This window comes from Myxocyprinus asiaticus, chromosome 13 (genome assembly GCF_019703515.2).
Source record: "Myxocyprinus asiaticus isolate MX2 ecotype Aquarium Trade chromosome 13, UBuf_Myxa_2, whole genome shotgun sequence".
Taxonomy (NCBI): domain Eukaryota; kingdom Metazoa; phylum Chordata; class Actinopteri; order Cypriniformes; family Catostomidae; genus Myxocyprinus; species Myxocyprinus asiaticus.
In genome coordinates this window covers 14620851-14642663 of record NC_059356.1, presented here as the reverse complement: position 1 = coordinate 14642663, position 21813 = coordinate 14620851, and the positions used below count along the sequence as shown (strand labels likewise).

The 21813-nt window shown below is 38.7% G+C and overlaps 2 protein-coding genes across 4 annotated transcripts in view; one reads left to right on the top strand and one right to left on the bottom strand.

Moving 5' to 3' along the window:
* Nucleotides 1-768: 768 nt before the first annotated feature.
* On the top strand, nucleotides 769-14419 carry LOC127450076 (nuclear receptor subfamily 5 group A member 2-like). Its single transcript, XM_051713807.1, has 8 exons — nucleotides 769-905; nucleotides 4232-4404; nucleotides 5000-5110; nucleotides 5195-5336; nucleotides 8964-9721; nucleotides 11021-11140; nucleotides 11247-11394; nucleotides 11477-14419. The coding sequence occupies exons 2-8, from the start codon at nucleotides 4294-4296 to the stop codon at nucleotides 11503-11505; spliced, it is 1419 nt and encodes a 472-aa protein (XP_051569767.1). The 5' UTR covers nucleotides 769-905; nucleotides 4232-4293; the 3' UTR covers nucleotides 11506-14419.
* Nucleotides 14420-16980: 2561 nt separating this feature from the next.
* The window catches only part of LOC127450072 (calmodulin-regulated spectrin-associated protein 3-like), a 60670-nt gene continuing 55837 nt past the window's right edge, over nucleotides 16981-21813 (bottom strand). For all 3 annotated transcript variants that reach the window (XM_051713800.1, XM_051713803.1, XM_051713802.1), the window contains 5 exons: nucleotides 19581-19864; nucleotides 19395-19488; nucleotides 19190-19302; nucleotides 18589-18707; nucleotides 16981-18428 (listed from right to left, as the gene is read on the bottom strand). In XM_051713800.1, the coding sequence (XP_051569760.1) occupies nucleotides 18126-18428; nucleotides 18589-18707; nucleotides 19190-19302; nucleotides 19395-19488; nucleotides 19581-19864 (913 nt within the window). In that variant the 3' untranslated portion in view covers nucleotides 16981-18125. The remainder of the gene's footprint in view (nucleotides 18429-18588; nucleotides 18708-19189; nucleotides 19303-19394; nucleotides 19489-19580; nucleotides 19865-21813) is intronic.

Sequence of the window (21813 nt, the reverse complement as noted above, 5' to 3'; positions counted from 1 at the left end):
CTTTCAACCACAACAACGAAGATTGTCCACTCTCCCTAGTGGAAGATATCACGACAAAACTCTTACTTGATATGCTTACATGACTGGAGGGTTGGTTGGCGGTTCTTTTAGGGAGGGAATAGATTTCAAAACATATGTAAAAAAAAGAGACTGCCAGTACACATGATTCCTATGAGAACTGCTTGAATCCAAAACATTCCACAACATGTACTAAAACTTCAATGCCTTGCGCTATCATTTACTGTATAAACAGCTGTAGTACCATAAAACGATGGACGGAACAAGTTATTCCTAGAATACCTTTAAGGGATAGTTCACCCAAATACAAAAATCTGTGAAAAACCTCATGTTTTTCCAAACCTATGTGACTTTCTTTTGAAACATAAAAGAATATGTTAGACAGAATGTTAGTGACTGTTTAAGTTATCATTCACTTTCATTGCATCTTTTTTCCCATATAATGAAAGTGAATAGTGACTGAGGCTATAAGTCCCTTAATTTCTGCCTAACATTATCTTTTGTTTTCCACGGAAGAAGGAAACTGTGCGCTGACAAACACGTGAGTCGAGGGGGCGTGGCTGTTTGAACAGATTTCTGAAAGACCATTGTGTTTTACTTTTAATATTGGTTTTAATATTCTTAATTGTATTATTTATTTTTTTATTGTTTATTTGTGCACGAAATACATTTATTTGTAATAGTTGTGTTATTGACTTTGTTCTTCGTCTTACATCTATTCACCAGGTACATCATCTGTTCACACAACAGTCTCTAGAATTTACTCAGAATGGTGCCAAAAAACAAAAAAACATCAAGTGAGCGGCAGTTCTGTGATTGGAAATGCCTTGTTGATGAGAGAGGTCAACAGAGAATGGCCAGAGTGGTTCGAACTGAAGAAGTCTACGGTAACTCAGATAACTGCTCTGTACAATTGTGGTGAGAAGAATATCATCTCAGAATTCTATTCTGAGATGTGTGTTGGACCTTTTTTTGCAGCACGAGTGAGACCTACACAATATTAAGCAGGTGGTTTTAATGTTGTGGCTGATCGGTGTGTGTATATATATATATATATACTGGCTGCCAAAAGTTTGGAATAATGTACAGATTTTGCTCTTATGGAAAGAAATTGGTACTTTTATTCACCAAAGTGGCATTCAACTGATCACAATGTATAGTCAGGACATTAATAACTTGAAAAATTACTATTACAATTTGAAAAACAAAATTCAAAGACTACTTCAAAGAGTTCTCATCAAAAAATCCTCCACGTGCAGCAATGACAGCTTTGCAGATCCTTGATATTCTAGCTGTCAGTTTGTCCAGATACTCAGGTGACATTTCACCCCACACTTCCTGTAGCACTTGCCATAGATGTGTCTGTCTTGTCAGGCACTTCTCACACACCTTACAGTCTAGCTGATCCCACAAAAGCTCAATGGGGTTAAGATCCATAACACTCTTTTCCAGTTATCTGTTGTCCAATGTCTGTTTCTTTGCCCACTCTAACATTTTCTTTTTGTTTTCTGTTTCAAAAGTGGCTTTTTCTTTGCAATTCTTCCCATAAGGCCTGCACCCGTGAGTCTTCTCTTTACTGTTGTAAATGAAACTGGTGTTGAGCGGGTAGAATTCAATGAAGCTGTCAGCTGAGGACATGTGAGGCGTCTATTTCTCAAACTAGAGACACTGATGTACTTATCTACTTGTTTAGTTGTACATCTGGCCTTCCACATCTCTTTCTGTCCTTGTTAGAGCCAGTTGTCCTTTGTCTTTGAAGACTGTAGTGTACATCTTTGTATGAAATCTTCAGTTATTTGGCAATTTCAAGCATTGTATGGCCTTCATTCCTCAAAACAATGAATGACTGACGAGTTTCTAAAGAAAGCTGTTTCTTTTTTGCCATTTTTGACCTAATTTTGACCTTAAGACATGCCAGTCTATTGCATACTGTGGCAACTCAAAAACAAACACAAAGACAATGTTAAGATTCATTTAATGAACCAAATAGCTTTCAACTGTGTTTGATATAATGGCAAGTGATTTTCTAGTACCAAATTATCAATTTAGCATGATTACTCAAGGATAAGGTGTTGGAGTGATGGCTGCTGGAAATGAGGCCTGTCTAGATTTGATCAAAAATGACTTTTTTCAAATAGTGATGGTGCTGTTTTTTACATCAGTAATGTCCTGACTATACTTTGTGATCAGTTGAATGCCACTTTTGTGAATTAAAGTACCTATTTCCTTCTGAAACAGCAAAATCTGTACATTATTCCAAACTTTTGGCCACCAGTGTGTGTGTGTGTGTGTGTGTGTGTGTGTGTGTGTGTGTGTATATACTGTATATAAATACATAAGAAAAGTTAGCAAATAGGTGAGTAAATCTGAATAGTATATAATGCAATTTTTTATTTTTTATTTTTCTGGAATCAAAATAAATAAATAAATAAATTGGGGGGGGGGGGGAATGAACAAGCATCATTCAGGGGATCCATGAGCAGATGGGAAAAGAGGAAAATTAATAATAAATAAATGTAATTAATTAATTAACTTCATTAGTTTAGAGCTTTAACTTAACTGTGTTTTTATTTTTCTTCCTAAGTGTGCTTCATTGTGTTCTGCATCTTGGTTGGATTTGAACACTTTTCTATAATTTCTTCAAAATGGGAAAAATTTCCATATTGCCAAATTTAGCAGAATAGATGCTGTGGATATAGTTGTTGTGCAATAGTAAAAAGTTTAATGAAAACCCAGACAAATTTTTGCAAGAAAAAAAAAAAGGAGAGAGAAGATACTGACAAGTTTCAGTGTCCCTTGAATTGTGATCATTTAGTGTGTCAGTTGATGGCGCTGTTATCAAACCATACAGTCTTCCCTTTCACTGCCTCGTTTTCCTTAAGCTGAAGATTTGAAGTTGTAAAACTGTTTGAAACGAATTTGCGTTATAAATATATTGAATTATGTACAGTTCAGTACTTGATGCTGTTCCAACCTGTCATTGCAAAAAATATACTGGTTTGTAGCTACATTTAAATTTTTATATTTTACATCATTTCTTAGCAATATAAGAGAAATAATTTCATTGAGATATTAGATTTATCCAGGCAAATGTAAATATTTAACTCTATTCTACAGACGATATAACAAACAAGTGGGCACATTCAGAATAATCCAGAGTACCAGCTTGTGTTAAAAAGAGTGGTCTTTACTGTTACATACTTATCGTTCAGGTTTGGTTAGCAGTCGGGACAAGACCTTATTTAATTTGAAAGCATATGTGTCTTTTTTGATTACTTAGGATAATCCATCACCCTTGAACTGTTTTATCACCTTTGACGTCAGACCCTACATCACTGAACTTACCAGCTCCCTTCATAATAAATAGGCTCCTTGTTTTATTATTGATGCCAAAGGTGCAGAAATGTCACTCATTGATGAAAGATACAACAGTTAACAAACCTGATTAGAATGGTTTGATGCACAAAGAGCTTGGGAATATTGCATTCTATATATACCGTAGCTATTTATCCCTATTGAAATGACATGGAAGAAGGGAATACCATAATAGTTCTGTGCTTTGTTTTTGAAGTTTAAAGCGTACTCAGGAATGATCATTACAGTATATATACTTTATTCCTGACAATTGTAAACTCTATTAATGCCACAACAATTGCAGTTGCTTTGCCATCTACCAAACCATAGTTTCAAAACGTGAATTGCATCAACAAAGTTTATATAAATACTTTAAATTTATGCTTAGTTCATATGTACATTGTTTATGCACATATTAATGTATTAATGCAAGATTTGCCTGTTCAGTTCAATTTGAAAGAAATGTGTCATACAATTGCAATATGTAAATCTTAACTGAAAAATCTTTTTGAGGGTTGGTGGACAATTTGTATATATATATATATATATATATATAAAATGTACATGGGTTCTGTAGTTGCATTGCATGATCTGATGAAAATGGTAAATGGATGGAAACTAGTGGAAGCTTATTTGACAGCTTGATGAATAGACATCCATATTTGTGTATGATCTTCCCCCTTCAGTTATATTACTCCTGCAATGCTCATGCTGCATGTCTGAGGTCTTTTTGCTAGTTGGGAAGTTGTGACAGACTCAGGTTTATTACCCTCAGTATGGAGCAAAGTCCATCAGAGGGCCTTTACACAGCACCATCTCTGAGACAGCCCATGTCCTTTTCCTACCTGTCCCGCTCCAGCTCCCTGAGGCCTCTACAAATATGAATGACAGCTTAAGGTGACCCATGCCGCCCCTTCCCTTATGGACCATGAACATCCCAAACCATCACCCTGGATTATACCCAGTCCACGGTCCTCCACCCCACCGATTACACACAGGAACTTCTTTTACAAGAGAAACCATGTAACACATGTAAGTAGAGCCTCATATATGAGACACTTTGATGGCTTTAGCAATAGAACTCATAACACAAATGCTGCTTATTGTGCTTCTTTATTATTACATTTGGAAATGGTTCTTTAGTTATAGTTATAGTATCTTTAGTCATTGACTGATTCATTTTCCTGAAAGTACCAATCAAATTGCTCATACCGAGAGAAAAAAATCACACCATTTGATTTGATTATGTTGGACAATTCAGGTAGGCTTTAGTATGCAAGTACTAAATAATTTAAGAAAATGTTCAGTATTAATATGTTTCATAATATATATGTGACTGCTGAAAAAACCTATAAGGATTACATAAGCATTGTATCTCAGAGTTTAATCAACCTTAGTGATAAGAGTCTAGGTCTATTTGAGAAATAGGCCGCCCCACAGATTTTTCAGCCCTGGTAAACACTGGTAGATAATCATCATCATCTTACAGTAGACCTCTTGATTTTAATTATATGTTTCCTGGAGGTTCCAAGTGAAACTTACACCACCTTACATGTATGCCTACTTCATCCTAAAAGTGGACTATTCACACTTGCATTCTCAATGAATGTGATATCCCTTAGCTCAGGAGTTAAAGTCAGGTCCAGACGGTGGGGTAACTCAAGAGGAGGGCTGTCCTGTATGTGGTGACAGGGTGTCAGGATATCACTATGGCCTGCTCACCTGTGAGAGCTGTAAGGTAAGTGTCAACATAGCGGGACAGTAGCTTTCAAATGATAAACTACATACCCCGATTATTCTTAAGTATTGCAAATCTCATCAGGGCTTTTTTAAGCGTTCCGTGCAGAACAACAAATGCTACACGTGTGCGGAGAGACAGAGCTGTCCCATGGACCCGGCCCAGAGGAAGCGATGCCCTTACTGTCGCTTTCAGAAATGTCTAGCTGTGGGCATGAAGAGAGAGGGTAAACCTGCAAACACACACATATTGATAGTTCATGTTTATCATAAAGTTCTGATGTACAATAATTAAAGGTGCAATATGTAACAATTTTCATGTAATATTCACCTTTTTTTTTTTGCCAATGTGTGAACGGCTTGTAATGCAACTTAAAAAATGAGCCCTTCCCGGACTTCCTAGGTTGCCTATTAAAGCCTGTAGATTGATTTTCATGCGAAGGGAGCGGGTCGGTTTAGCCGGAAAAATCCAAAGGATGTGACGTTTATGTGAGCTCCCAAGAGCCTTGCCTCAGTGCTTCTCTTCCGCTATTCAACAGCATCAACAGACAGTCTGCAATACTAGGTAACGTTATCTTAGAGATGGAATTCAGCAAACGTCCGGCTCCCAGCACAACACTGACTCCTACACAAACTCAGAGTAAGCCCAAAAAAAAAAAAAATAAAATAATAATTTATTTACTGAATCCCATCTGCTAAGCGGGAACGTGATCATTTTCGAGCGAAAACTAGAGTGAACATCGGCAGGGCATTTGATTCCTGGAGGGACCTTCATTCGGTTTTGGGGATCAGAACCAACCCTGAATTGGCGTTCTTCTTATTGGACAGGTAAGCTTACATAACTGCAAAGCATGTGAAATATAGTGCCATAAGGATTTATGCTGTGTAATTTTAGCTAACTTGATCTTGCCTGCAAACACTGACAAATTGCAAGCTACCTTGCTTCATAACTTTCAAGTAATTTCAACCATCTTCTCTTTATACTAAACGCTGGTTTCTTGATCGTAGTACAACATATGACACACAAAACATACAATAGTGCAACAAAACAGTGCAGTGCAACAGTAAACTGTCTGGTATAGTTTGGTAATATGTAGCTGTATGTGTGTATCAGTATGCTATGTTAGCTGATAAGTAGTTTTAGTTTAGTCTCAAAGTTTGTAGTAAAACAATCATAACTGTGTAATTTTAATTATGCTACCTCATCTGTCAGCATGATGCCGGTGAATCACGTTCAATCTCTTTGTACGTTATCTCATTGTTTTGGTCGATGCTCCTGTCCCTATGGAGTGCGTGCACGAGCAACAGGTAGTTGGCTGCAGTTCACTTAACGGCCACAGGTATCATTAATAACAAGGGTTTCTGAATCTTACATACTGCACCTTTAATGTTAGATATAGTTGATGAGTTATTCTTTTAGTTCTTTTGATTAAGATTTAGGGCTTAAGTCTCAAAGTCGCTTGTGTCAATGGAAAAAGACACTTAATGTCTCTGATATTTCCAGAGATATTCATTGCTAGCTATCCTAGATAGGTCTGGCCCCTTTACCACTTATCTTTGAAACCATAAACCACTGCAATAGCAATCTATGATGACCCACAAAGGCTAAAATATAATGTGCAAACAAGGAAAAAAGTTTAATTGTAGGTAGGTAATTGTAAAGGGGGGCGCGGGGAAGACTGACCTGTTCTCAAATCACTTTTACACATTCAGCAAATGGCACAAAGCATGTAATAGTGTCAGGTGCGTTGTCTATGCGCTTATGTAAACAAAGATGTCTCGCGTGCCAGTTTTAAATGGGGGAATGATGAATTAACACTAATATTTCAGTCGGTCCCTCACACAACACTATCGAATGGCTTCAGAAGAATTTATATATAAGGCACAAGAGTTAAGGGCGACTTGTATAGTACTTTTGGAACTTGGACAGCCTATCACCATCCTCTCCTCCCTCAGTCTTGTCGCTGACACGTGGTACCTGTAACTTTTCTCAGTGCTGGCCAGGATGGGACAATCACAGTTTACTGGAGTTTAAAAATGCTAAAAAGGCGAATTAACATTCACAGGTATGAATCCTTGCAATTATTATTATCTTAAAAAAAAAAAAAAAAACCATCCAGTGTAAATTTATCTATTTAAATGCAGATGGAGGATTCTGTTTGCAATGTGTTCATCCCCAGGGGGTGCTCCTGCAGCAGTATCACTTTTTATTCATTTATTCATTTTTGCTTATGTTTTTGTATGATTTGAAAGTATATAGGCATAGTTCAAATGTTTTATGTATTTATGTAATACAGAAAGTATACAAAATAACAGAACAGTGTTGGCATTGTGACAAATGTTCATTCATTCTTTCAGTGAAGTGTAAGTTTTCATAATATTTTAAAATAAATCTTTTTACATGATATGAAGATGAAAAGAAATGCTGTTAATCGTGTACATTTTGATCACTTTAAATTGGGCATGACCAAATAAATTTGAGAACCACTGGTGTAGCAACAGACAGGTCAGAGTACCCATGATGACCCCTCCCACTGTCGAAAGCACCTACAATGTGCACGCGAGCATCTGAACTGGATCTTGGAGCAGTGGAAGAAGGTCACCTGGTCTGATGAGTCCTGTTTTCTTTTACATCACGTGGACGCCATTTACCTGGGGAAGTGATGGCACCAGGATGCACTGTGGGAAGACGACAAGCCGGTGGAGGGAGTGTGATGCTCTGGGCATCTGCTGGGAAACCCTGGGTCCTGCCTTTCATGTGGAAGTCAATTTGACATGTGCCACCTACCTTAACATCGTTGCAGACCAGGTACACCCCTTCATGGCAATAGTATTCCCTGGTGGCTGTGGCCTCTTTCAGTAGGATGATGCGCCCTGCCACACTGCATATATTGTTCGGGAATGGTTTGAGGAACATGATGAAGAGTACAAGGGGTTGCCCTGGCCTCCAAATTCCCCAGATCTCAATCCGATTGAGCATCTGTGGGCTGTGCTGGACCAACAGGTCCGATCCATGGAGGCCCCACCTCGCAACTTACAGGACTTGAAGGATCTGCTGCTAATGTCTTGGTGCCAGATACCACAGGACACCTTTAGGGGTCTTGTAGAGTCCACGTCTCTGCGAGTCGGTGCTGTTTTGGGGGCACGCTGAGAACCAACAGCATATTAGGCAGGCGGTCATAATATTTTGGCTCATCAGTGTAGTCCAACTAGGTGTGAAACCTCATCACTGTGTTTGGTTTGTTTACAGCACTCTGTGCATGCATCAAGCTCATGGAAGTGTGAGACTCTCTCACGAATGCGCCAAGGAGACTGCGAATGTCAATACTTATAGTGAATCGAACTCGTATCGAACACATGGATTAAACCATTCAATTTGAATGGATTATTTGATTCTGCCTTAATACCCTTTTTGGAGTTTGAAGTTTTGGACCCCTTTGACTTAAATTATTTGAACAAAAACACATCATACATTCTTGCTAATATCTTAGTTTAAGTTCTGCAGAGGACAGAAAGTCATATGAGTTTGAGACTGAATGAGGGTGAGTAAATAGGGACTTGCAACAAGTTATGAAAATATACTTAGTGACAATACACTTACAATCAAAACTAAGGGTTTTCTTAATTATGGGGTTTCTTGCAATTTGCTGTTGGTGTGGATGCATAATTGATGTTCCTTGTATATGTTGGTGTGATCTTGAGTAATCTTAAATGATGAGAGATTTATAATTTTTGGGTGAACTATCCCTTTAAGTTTACAATTTAAAACTGTTTGAATATTTATCATGTGAGATGTTGTAAATCTTTTTGAACATAGTGCAATATGTCATTTAATTATTTGTAAAATCACTCAGCTGTACGTGCAGACAGAATGAGAGGTGGACGAAACAAGTTTGGACCTCTATATCGGCGAGACAGGCAACAGAAACAGCAAAGAGGCACCTATCATCACCAAGCGAACACTGCCCCATACAGGATCAAACTTGAGGCACCACAAGCTTCGTTACCTGCAATGTCTCATGATTTTCATGTCCCCAACCCATCCCCTGCTCCTCCTGGATGTGACCATTACCACCCACCTCAGCCCTTTTCTCCCAATATGAGCCAATCAGAGTTCCCCATGCTGTTGGACTGCACCATGCCCAGAGACCAGACACTGCCTGATACATCCCTTCCTTTTCACACACCGTACTATCCAGGCTTCCATATATACCCTCATGAAAAAAGAGAGATCCCGCTTAACTATAGCCCTGCTTCTGTAATGTCCCCTGCTCCGATCTCGCGTGTTCTTTCCACACCTACACCAACACCCACCACTAGACTGACACCAACCTCGACTCCAAGGTCAACACCAACTCCAATACAGAGCTTGACGCTCACCTCAACTTCGACCGCAACCCCAAGTTTATGTTTCCTGAGCCAGCTCCTGCAAGCTGAGCCAGATGAGAAGCAGTTCTGCATGCGGGTGTTAGCAAGCCTCCAAAGAGAACAGGCCTGCAGAGGAAAACACGATCGCCTCAACACCTTCAGCATCATGTGCAAAATGGCCGACCAGACCTTGTTTGGATTAGTGGAGTGGGCCCGCAACAGCACGCTGTTTAAGGAACTTAAGGTAAAAGAGTGTCCACATGAACACATACTTAGTGCTAGAATATAAGCACTTGCAGCTGGTTGCAAGAAACCACTTAGGTTACGAAAAGTCATAGTGACAATACACTTACAATCAAAACCATGCATTAACTTAAAGGGTTTCTTGCAATTGGCTGTTGGTGTTTAGAGGGATACGTTGTATGTGTTGGTGTAGTCCTGAGTATCACTGCTGAAATGACCATTTTTGCCCAGTATAAATTTCCTGGCTGTTAACTGCTTTTGAAGTGACTCTTGTAAGATGTTCCTGGGTCAACATCTTTTTGGTCATGGAACAACAGTCCTGTTAAGAACACAAAGTTCTCACTTTATCCTTAACCCGAACCATAAACTACCCCTACAATCAAAGGGAAATAATAGAATAAGAAAGATGTACAAGCCCCAAACTTCAGCCTTAATGATGCATTCCATTCAGGTCGGATATTCCGGATGTGGGATATATTCCGACCATAAAGGTATTCCATTGCTGATGCTTGGAAGATGATGTACAGTATGATAAAACAAAACTGCAATGCTCCTGTTAGCTTAACGGGTGTACAGAGACGTCTCCTAGCAACCAAATTGCAGAGGATAAACAATGCTATGCAATGCAAGCATTTGTTCTACAGGTGTGAGATTATCAATAGAGAGCAGTGTGCCTTGTTTTATACACCTGTCTCTCCAAACACTTGCAAAACATGTTTTGTTCTCATGTAATATAGGAACTTTGATTCATTGATGCATTTCATTTGCTTAAAAGTGAATGTTTATCCTTATCTCTGTGAATTTTCATGGGTGCCAACATGTCTGCGTGACATCCCACACCTGTGTCTTGATGAAATCAGAGTAGTGCATTTCTGCACAAGTCTCCAAGTTGGAAGTCTGTCCTCGTGTGGCATTCCATTAAATTTTTCCAAGTAGGAAGTTGGAAATTCCGACTTTTCGAGCTGAATAGAAAGCACTGACCCTAACACTACCCTTTAACCTGAATGTGGTTCTAGGAGGAACAATGATGTTGATCCAGGAGCATATCCTACTTGGCAAATTCAAGGTTACTGCTTCCAGGCTGGTTTATGGTGGTCTGATGCTGATCTTGTTGGTTATCAGCATAGCCATGCTGTTTACCAACAAAATTTGCTGGAAAGTTGTCCACTAGCATGTCTTCCAAATTGGTTGACCAGTCGTGCTGGTTTAGCTGCAAGCCTGGTGGGGAGTGCCTTCCAATGATCGGCTATCTACAAGAGGGTACTAAACATAACTAGAGTAGCTAACTGATTTATTGCAGGTGGAGGATCAAATGGTGCTCCTGCAGAGCTGCTGGAGTGAACTACTTGTCCTGGATCACCTTTGCAGGCAGGTAGCTAAAGGGAAAGATGGGAGCATTTGTCTGATTACTGGACAACAGGTAAGTACACCAGTTTAAATACATCCTAGTTCACATAGGTGCACATTGACTGTTCAAGAGGCTTGGCATTTGCACTTCTTTTTCGATGTGTTTTGTAATTTACTAGATTGAGGTATCAACCATTGTCAGTCAGGCTGGAGTAATGCTCAGTAGTTTGGTGTCCAGAGCCCAGGACCTTGTATCCAAGCTGAGGTCACTTCAGTTGGACAGAGAGGAGTTTGTGTGTCTCAAAAATCTGGTTCTCTTCAACCCAGGTGTGTTTTCGTGTCCAAATGTATGTACTGAAAGGTTCTTGTTCACTTGAAGAACTCTAAGTATTGTGTATGAATTTTGCAGATGTAAAATCAGTACAGGATCACAGGTAGGTAGAACAGACTCAAGAGCGTGTGAACAGAGCTCTGATGGACCACACTATGCAGACACACCCAGGTCACTCGGACAAGTTTGGGCAGCTGCTGCTCCGTCTGCCCGAGGTGCGCAGCATCAGTCTGCAGGTGGAGGAGTACCTTTATCAGCGCCACCTTCTGGGAGATTTACCTTGTAACTCACTTCTGACTGAGATGCTGCATGCCAAGCACACCTAAGACTCAACCATAGCAAAGTCTGTCTTCTCAAATGCTTTTGTAAACCTATGTTCAATACCTGTATCTGGACACTGGATTTGTGTTACAAAAATGTTTATAGTATATGAACACAACTTCCATTTTCATCTTCAGGCAAGTTGAAATTCCAGTTTTTCACTAGCTGGCACTACCTGACAGTCTAAACAATAGGAACAATGGCTACTTTCAGGTATTTTTGTGTATGCCATGTGAAAGGCACACCCAGACATCTCTATGCAGAAATGTTTTTAACTGTTCACTCCCAGTCCATTTGCAGAAATCACATCTGGTCCTAAAATAATATACAAGTGTTCAAACACTGCCAATTATAAAGAGCTTGTCTACATCCCTAAAGAACAGACACATATTCTCATAACATATTTTGCTGCATTGTAATCAATATAGTTTACAGAGGGTTTCAAATTAAAGTGTCAGTAGGTATCTGTATGAGTCAGATTGTATGTTTCCTGCATCTAGAATGCAGCAATAGAAATGTCTCAAAGCATGTCAAGGACAAGTCCAGGCCATATTTCACCCTAAAATCTAAAGGAGGAAAAAATTGCTAGAAAATTAAGCGTTTTTTGTTAATTTGTGAAAATGTCCTTAATTGTCACAAAAATATCACAGTTCAACAAAAACTAATTTTATGGTCCTATATATATTTGCAATCAAAATTATTCAACCCCCCTGACCAATACATTCTGGTGATGTGAATTAAAACACAACTAAACCTCAGTAAACAGTCAAAATAAGTTTTTAATACACATTTGAGTGATTTTGAGAACAAAGAGTTCAGTTTACCCAAATTTTAAAATAAAAAATAACTAATTCTCTCCACAAATGTCATGTCAAAAATATTCAACCCCCAAAGTCAATCATTTGTGGAGCATCCTTTATCCTTAATAACAGCAAATAAATGTTTCAGGTAAGTATTCTCAGGCTTCGGACACCTCTCTATTAGAATTTTTACACATTTCTCATGAGCAAAAGCTTCCAGCTCATTGACATTCTTTGGTTTCTGTGCTGCCACTGCTTCCTTGAAATCCCAACAAAGGTTTGCAATGGGATTTTAATGATGGACTGAAAGGGCCATTTAAGGACATTCCACGACCTATCCCTGAACCAGATTTTGGACAACCTGGATGTATCCTTGGTGTTATTGTCTTGCTGGAAAGTCCAGTGATCACAAGCTTCAATTTACACACTGAAGGCATCACATTTTTCATGCCAAAATGGCCTGATACCTGAAAGAATCCAAGGTGTCAGTCACATAGTCAGGATAGCCGTTTCCTGCAGCCACAAAACACACCCATAACAGGACTGACCCATCTCCATGCTTGACTGTGGGGATGGTGTCGTTCTTGTCATCACCTTGTCATCTTACTCCAGACGTACTGCTGACCCATGGGTCTAAAACTCATTTTCAGTTTAGTGTCATACGTCTATAAAACCTTCTTCCAGGACTCCACAGGTCTTTCCTAATTACTTCTTGAATATTCAAGTCAACATTTCCCTTGGTGAAGTTTTGCTTTCTTCCACACCCAAGAAGGTTGCTGTTGTACCATATTTTAAAAATGTATGAATGGTGCTGCCAACTTTGTCTATTGGAAATTGAAGTGCCTTGGAAATGTACTTTTAGCCATGACCTTTCTTGTGTAATGAAATAATCTCCTCTATTAGCCTTTGAGACAGCTTATTTTTAATTGCATTTTTTGCATAGAAATCCATTTTTGCTTACAACTCTAAACTTAAATTTTAAAACTTAAGTGCCATTCCAGATTGATGACTTGATTTTGTTTTAAAACAATTACTTGTGTAGCCTTACATATTTAAGAAACAGCTACATGCAATAGGGGTTGAATAATTATTAAAAAATCCTGCTATTTAGAAATATTAGGTTATATATTCACACTATGACTTTGAATGTGTCACTCAAGTGATATAGATGTAATGTTTAAAAATTCTGGGTCACCAGAAAAGCTTACCTTTGTAAATCCTTACTGTCTTGGGGGGGTTGAATAATTTCGATTGCAACTGTATATATGTATATATATATACACACACACACATACAGTACTGTGCAAAAGTTTTAGGCACTTGTGAAAAATGTTGCATAGTGAGGATGTCTTCAAAAATAATGACATAAATAGTTTTCATTTATCACTTAATGTCATACAAAGTCCAGTAAACATAAAAAAAAAAAGCTAAATCAATATTTTGCCTTCAAATCAGCACCAATTCTCTTAGGTACACCTGGACACAGATTTTCTTGGTTTTGGCAGATAGGATGTTCCAAGCTTCTTGGAGAATTCACCACAGTTCTTCTATCTATTTAGACTGTCTCAGTTTCTTCTGTCTCTTTATGTAATCTCAGACTGACATGATGTTCAGTGGGAGCTTTGTGGGGGCCATGACATCTGTTGTAGGGCTCCCTGTTCTTCTGTTCTAATCTTTTCTATATGCAAAAGTAATGTTTGAGAGTCTAACATGTATATATCCTATTGACACACTAAAGCTGAAGATATAAATAACCATCTTAAGACAAATGTTTCTGTGAAACATCTTATGTGCATAAGACTTTTGCACAGAACTGTGTGTGTGTATATATATATATATACACACACACAGGTGCATCTCAATAAATTAGAATGTCGTGGAAAAGTTCATTTATTTCAGTAATTCAACTCAAATTGTGAAACTCGTGTATTAAATAAAATCAATGCACACAGACTGAAGTAGTTTAAGTCTTTGGTTCTTTTAATTGTGATGATTTTGGCTCACATTTAACAAAAACCCACCAATTCACTATCTCAAAAAATTAGAATACATCATAAGACCAATAAAAGAAACATTTTTAGTGAATTGTTGGCCTTCTGGAAAGCATGTTCATTCACTGTATATGTACTCAATACTTGGTAGGGGCTCCTTTTGCTTTAATTACTGCCTCAATTCGGCGTGGCATGGAGGTGATCAATTTGTGGCACTGCTGAGGTGGTATGGAAGTCCAGGTTTCTTTGACAGTGGCCTTCAGCTCATCTGCATTTTTTGGTCTCTCGTTTCTCATTTTCCTCTTGACAATACCCCATAGATTCTCTATGGGGTTCAGGTCTGGTGAGTTTGCTGGCCAGTCAAGCACACCAACACCATGGTCATTTAACCAACTTTTGGTGCTTTTGGCAGTGTGGGCAGGTGCCAAATCCTGCTGGAAAATGAAATCAGCATCTTTAAAAAGCTGGTCAGCAGAAGGAAGCATGAAGTGCTCCAACATTTCTTGGTAAACGGGTGCAGTTTTCAAAAAACACAATGGACCAACACCAGCAGATGACATTGCACCCCAAATCATCACAGACTGTGGAAACTTAACACTGGACTTCAAGCAACTTGGGCTATGAGCTTCTCCACCCTTCCTCCAGACTCTAGGACCTTGGTTTCCAAATGAAATACAAAACTTGCTCTCATCTGAAAAGAGGACTTTGGACCACTGGGCAGCAGTCCAGTTTTTCTTCTCCTTAGCCCAGGTAAGACGCCTCTGACGTTGACTGTGGTTCAGGAGTGGCTTAACAAGAGGAATACGACAACTGTAGCCAAATTCCTTGACACGTCTGTGTGTGGTGGCTCTTGATGCCTTGACCCCAGCCTCAGTCCATTCCTTGTGAAGTTCACCCAAATTCTTGAATCGATTTTGCTTGACAATCCTCATAAGGCTGCGGTTCTCTCGGTTGGTTGTGCATCTTTTTCTTCCACACTTTTTCCTTCCACTCAACTTTCTGTTAACATGCTTGGATACAGCACTCTGTGAACAGCCAGCTTCTTTGGCAATGAATGTTTGTGGCTTACCCTCCTTGTGAAGGGTGTCAATGATTGTCTTCTGGACAACTGTCAGATCAGCAGTCTTCCCCATGATTGTGTAGCCTAGTGAACCAAACTGAGAGATCATTTTGAAGGCTCAGGAAACCTTTGCAGGTGTTTTGAGTTGATTAGCTGATTGGCATGTCACCATATTCTAATTTGTTGAGATAGTGAATTGGTGGGTTTTTGTTAAATGTGAGCCAAAATCATCACAATTAAAAGAACCAAAGACTTAAACTACTTCAGTCTGTGTGCACTGAATTGATTTAATACACGAGTTTCACAATTTGAGTTGAATTACTCAAATAAATGAACTTTTCCACGACATTCTAATTTATTGAGATGCACCTGTATATAGATAGATAGATAGATAGATAGATAGATTTTGGGGTGGAGTAACCCAAAGTTGTAGTCCCAGACTTTGGGATATTTACCCAGAACCCAACCCCATGGAAAAAGGCATGAAAAAACAAGATAAAGAATATATCAAATTTCTACATTGAAAAGTAAAACCTAAAACATAACACACACAAGCAACAAAGAATGAAGGTTGCATAGAACTTGTAGGTAAAATTAATGATGAAGATGAGGAATAATTGAGATTATTTAAAAATGTATTTTTCTAATCCAGTCACATGGGATTTATCTGTAATCAAAGAATTTGGGAGAAGAAAACACAATCTACCAACATGAACATGGAAACAGCAAAGGAAAATGCAAAACATCAATGTGCTTTGTGAAATGAAACGACTGAATCACCACCTTTGCCCGAACATTAATAAAATCTGAAACTAAACTTAGACAAAAGAACTCTAGCTTCATTCTTACCCAATAAATACACCATAGGTGAACTAACATTCTACAGAAATTGCACAGAATCCAGTTACATTTACCCATTATGTTCTTCCCAACAGACACATACACCCTACACACAAATACACATCTCCCATTCATTTGACGCAGAAACATCATTCAACCATTTCAAAAATGATTATTTTTTGTTGCTCTTTACAAAAATCTGTAAATTTTTACGGCAAATCAGTACTATAGTACTTAATCTAGTTCTCCATAGGTAAGAGCAAGTGGCCAGATTGAATCAGATACTTTAGTGCTTTAATGAGGAGAAACTGACTAAATGCCCATTTTATACAAAAAGACAGACCACTACTGCCATTCAAGGAAAGAATAAGCCCAAGCCAAACAGTTTGGAGCTGATTCATAGATAATAGTCAGTAGAAACAACAATCACTTAAGGCTGCTGACGCCTTATTTCACTATCTGTTAGTGTTCATTTTATATCATTATCTGTTGGTGTTCACTATTGATATATCACTATTTGCTCCTGCAGGACACTTGTTCATTCAGCTCTGGGTAAATAAGCAAGTTAAATAAATCACATATGCTTGGCATTTATTGTCTCTCGTGATCCATCTCACTCTTTCTACAGTCCCGATCTCACTCATTCACACCAGGACATCCAGCTCAAGGATTGAAGCAGCAGGGTAGCTTATTCATCACTTACAAATCTTCACAATATACAAATCATTGTCAAAAATGAAAAGAATCAGCAATAAACAGCATTCAAATATACAGTATATTAAATCAACCTTGATTTTTTTTGAGCATCTTTAATGAAAATCAACAGCATGTTCTGGCATCTTTTTGCTTTGATTTTTTTTTTTTTCCATTCTTCATTAAAGCACATGGGAAGGAAAAATATTTGAGTCTTTTAATATGCTCTCCAGAGGTCCACAATCTTGAATAATCCAGTTAGATTAAGTCAGAAGTAGTAAGAATAAAAACATCCAGATGTTTACTGCTGACTTTAGGTTGTATTAGAGAGCACGACAGACTCGAAATGGACAGCAGCATGATACATTTTCTCACTATGTGACGAATAGGAGTGGCTGTGCCCCCTTGTAATGCAGCTCTACATTCAGTCCCAAAAGACTGAGCGGCTGCTGATGATAAACATTAAGAAGGCCTGTGTTGGTCTGTGACCTACATTCATCAGAGAGCAGTGGTGATCTGATTTCATCGGGGGCATCCTTTTACACCTCATAGGATCCAGTTATCTGAGAAAAGCAGGAGAGGAGCTGGAGGACAGTAACATTTCTTAGAGCCATGGTTGTTCTCGCCATTATGAGGACATTCAGTATTCTTGAATGGTGAAATTCAATGAGATTCCTAGAGTTTTAACATTGAACTGTCAGAGATAGTTTTTGTACAATCTTAGAAAATCAATCTGTCCATTTCTTTGCAATATGTCTTCTGTTATCACTTGGGTTACCTGAAGAAAATGGCTATGGAGATTTCAGAGTAGATCTTTCATACTTGACCTGTTAGTTACATACAAAGGCTTTGCACACTCGCCAACCATGAACCTCTGACAACAGTTGATTTTATGATTTTTGGTTTTAGGGCCTTGTTTTTTACTCCACTCTTTCTCCTGGCAACACTATTCTCTGCAGAGATAGGAGAAAATCCTGGGGTGACAGGACCAGCTCAGGCATTGATGGCATTTCCAGCAGGTTTTACTTTGGGGTTCCGAGCTTCTTTGGGGTTCCCGGGCGTTTGCGTTCCCATAGTTGATTAGGAATGGTGAAGGCATCCACACTCATGGACATGGTCTTGGACGGGATGGCTGTGAACTGCTTGCGGTCAGAGCTGTACTTGTAGATGGACTCCACCATAGAGGGACTTATGACGCGCGGGCCAACGCCTGTTAGCCGGACCATCTCCTCCGTCTCGGGGTTCATGGTGTACACTGCCCGGAACTGACAGCTGGCGTCCCGGAACAGGATGAGGAAATGGTTTGCAGTACTTTTCTCCATTTCCTTTGACAGACGAGAAATAAATACAAGTAAACAGATTGTGGCGCCATTATATCATGCTTTCAAATGCATTATGCAAATGTGTTGGTACAGTACTGCTTGCTGTGAGTCATTAGCTGAAAGCCCAGAGTGCACTACAGATGGTGACTGATAGGTCCCTCACCTCTACAATCTTGTTTTTTTGGGGTTCGTTGACCTTGCCTGCCAAACAACAGCGTGAGATGGCATTATGGATAATGAACTTATTGGACTTGAAGTTTGGCTCCTTGTAGAGTTTAGGCCCTGAAACAAAAGATTCAAATGACATAATTATGCTTAATATAAAAAAAAATGCTTTCTTTGGGATAACAAAAAAAACAGACATCTCAAATGAATAGAAGTTTTTGACCATGTGATCTTGAGTAACATTAAAACTGTAGATTTTTTTAATTTCCTGAAGAAAATTATTGGAGTGGTTGCTATGTAGTTGATAAGGTGTTTTAAATGGTTATAAGTGGTTGCAAGGTTGTTCTGGGTGCTTGTTTATTTTCCTAAGCCAAGAGAGCACACTGCCATGTCTCTGTGATATTCTGGTGCCCAGATATAACATCCAAAAATCAGACTTCGGATTGTTTAAAAAAAATAAATAAAAGCACACCTTTCCTTAACAAGCTGCATGATTAGAGGTATCCTTCATGTTTGTAACACAGTTGGTGTGGTGACAAGATATGCCCTTAAGTTTAATATTTTACTTTTATATTGAAATTTATGTCATTTTCTTTCACCAGTGTATTCTGGAATGGAGGCTGTTGATGAAATAATAGATGCATTTTCCCAGTCGCCATTCTGTGCAGCAAGACGGCCTGGAGACAGCAGTCTGGATGGTGAATGAGAACGACTGCAGAAGGGAATGAGATGGGGTCAGAGATAAGGTCACAAAGCAGCAGGTGTATCACAAGATTATATACAGATCAAATTTAAGTATTCTACCTTGGAGATTTCCTGACAGTTAGGGTCCCGCTGTCACTGGCCATGGAGGACAGATTTGTTGTCGAATGGGAGTAAACTTTATTTAGTCTAGAACCTAAGAAAAATAGAGTCCAAGCATGAAATAGGGCTTTACAAAAATTTACATAAATGGAAAGGAAATATACTTATAAGTGACCAAAGACTTACCCATGAACCCTTTGGCAGGGCTGCGGGAGAGGTCAGAGTCGTCTCTAAACACCGTTTTGGGCCTCTGCTTTTTGACGCCTCTGACCGTAGTGGGCTTCTGACGGAGAACTTTATCCAGATCCTCCATTATTTTAAGCTGATGACGGCGTTCGTACTCCTGGCGAGTAAAGTCTCCACGACGCTGAGGAGTGCCCTCTGGCGGAGGGGTGCAGGGAGGTGGAGGGGTGCAAGGAGTCTGGGGTCTCTCCTCCCCTTTACGGGAGTCATCCACTGAAGAAGACCTACTGTGGAATGTGTAGACATCATTGATAAGTGTCATAATGGCCCAGAATGTTTTATATAGGAATTATTTGATTGTATGATATTTGAACATATGACATGGTATCCACAAATGTACACTAACTAGATTTTAATATTTTCTGAAGAAACTGTGTGGTGCTTGCCCAGATAAAACTTGCTGTTACATTGCTATTGTGGATGGTTGCCATGGCCAACCATTACCATTCTGAACTGGTGAGCATTTGTGACAGACCTCGGACTGAAGAGATTGATACCTCAGCGAAAACATTCAGTAAATTGTGACATTCTTGACCAAAATCAAGTATTTTTTAAACAGCTAGTGAGATGCTGGCTTCAATAAACTGTTAGGAGAGCGTTTTTGGACCGGTGTCAGTTCACAGTGGGCGGGGCTGCACAGCACAAATCGCACAATGCTGAAAATAGAAACCAAGCGATTGACAGACATGTACCGACATCGCTCATCACGGCTGGTTAGGACCAAAACTCTGATTAACATTAAAATATACCTTTTATCACATGTCGTTTGCTGTCAGGTGAGGACACAGTGTGACTCTCTGCCTTCAGCCTCCTGTATATCTCTCAGTTTGACTGAAAACTCTGTTTCAAACAAATAATGCTGGGCACAGAAATGCATCTATTCTCCAACTACAAACTCATCTCATCAGAACAGTAAGTTCTGTTCTCTGTTTTGTGTGCAGCTGTGTTTTGTTCCGTTGTTAATATCACTGTGGTGGACCTGTTTTTAGATAAAACGCCTTTTCTCTTGAATGCCCCGCGACATGCGAGGGGGCTGCATGAATTGTAAGGATGGGCGATACCACTTATTTTCTTTTCGATGTGATACAAATAATTTCAAGTCCAATATCGTCGATACCGATACCAATAGCAATACTTCTATTAAACTGACTTTTTTGCGATTTCTTGGGATAAAATTGGTCATTTAAAATATTATTTTTAGTCATTTTATTGTTTTTTTACTTTTGTGAGTCTAAACAGAAAATTATTAGATTTCTGTTTTGTTTACCCCTACAGTAACTATAGTTTAACCATGGAATTTAGTTAAACCATAGTTACCACACAATTAACCATGTTACTACTCCAATATTACTGTAGTAAAACCATGGTTTCAGCCAAAAAACAAAACCAAAAAAAACAAAAACATGGTTACTACAATATTACTTTAGTAAAACCATGGTTAACTATTTTTTAATTACTTAACAACAAATACACACAAACTCATAAGAAATGTCACCTTTAGATATGTTGTTATTTTAGTCGTGAATTCACTCCATAAGCTGTTTCTCTGATTTTCTATCATTACCTCTATAAGGCACTGATCCCTCTTGTATGAACGAGCCTTATGACAGCAGAAGCACTTGTCTGCTTGTGTCTTTTAACATGCATGTTAAGATGAGCGGAGGAAGAAATAGTTCCCTTCCTGCACAAGTATTTGCTAATATAGCCTAATCCTTTTTATTTCACTTTCAAGCTTATGATTATTGTTCATGTTCATGGTAACCAAATAATAATATCCTTATTTAAAAATAATATTTTTGAATCTATATTTTTGTGTGAGGATCGATATTTTTGATACAACACCAGTACTGGAAGCATCGATACTTTAGAATCAATCCGCCCATCCCTTGGTAATTGTGAATGGTCTCTCGTGCAGTCTCATCATGAACTTGCAGAGGAGAGTAACGGTTGGACAACAGTTTCACTAAATAATAGATTTCGGTTAGTTTCTCACCAAAGCTCATCGTATGATTCTTAACAATCATGAGTCTCATGGAATAATTTATTAGACTTCTGAATTATACTTTTGTGTTCTTTTGAAGCTTCAAGATTTGGTCACCATTTTGTGACATCACGGAGCACAACATTTTTTCACAATTTCTCCCTATGTTTTAAGAAAAAAAAGAAAGTAATATGG

Bases quoted from the DNA above. Each gene is read 5' to 3' on its own strand.
- LOC127450076 (XM_051713807.1), top strand. From the start codon at position 4,294: ATGGACCATGAACATCCCAAACCATCACCCTGGATTATACCCAGTCCA. The intron at 5,111-5,194 runs GTAAGTGTCAAC...AAATCTCATCAG, and splicing joins TCACCTGTGAGAGCTGTAAG to GGCTTTTTTAAGCGTTCCGT. The intron at 5,337-8,963 runs GTAAACCTGCAA...AAAATCACTCAG, and splicing joins TGTGGGCATGAAGAGAGAGG to CTGTACGTGCAGACAGAATG.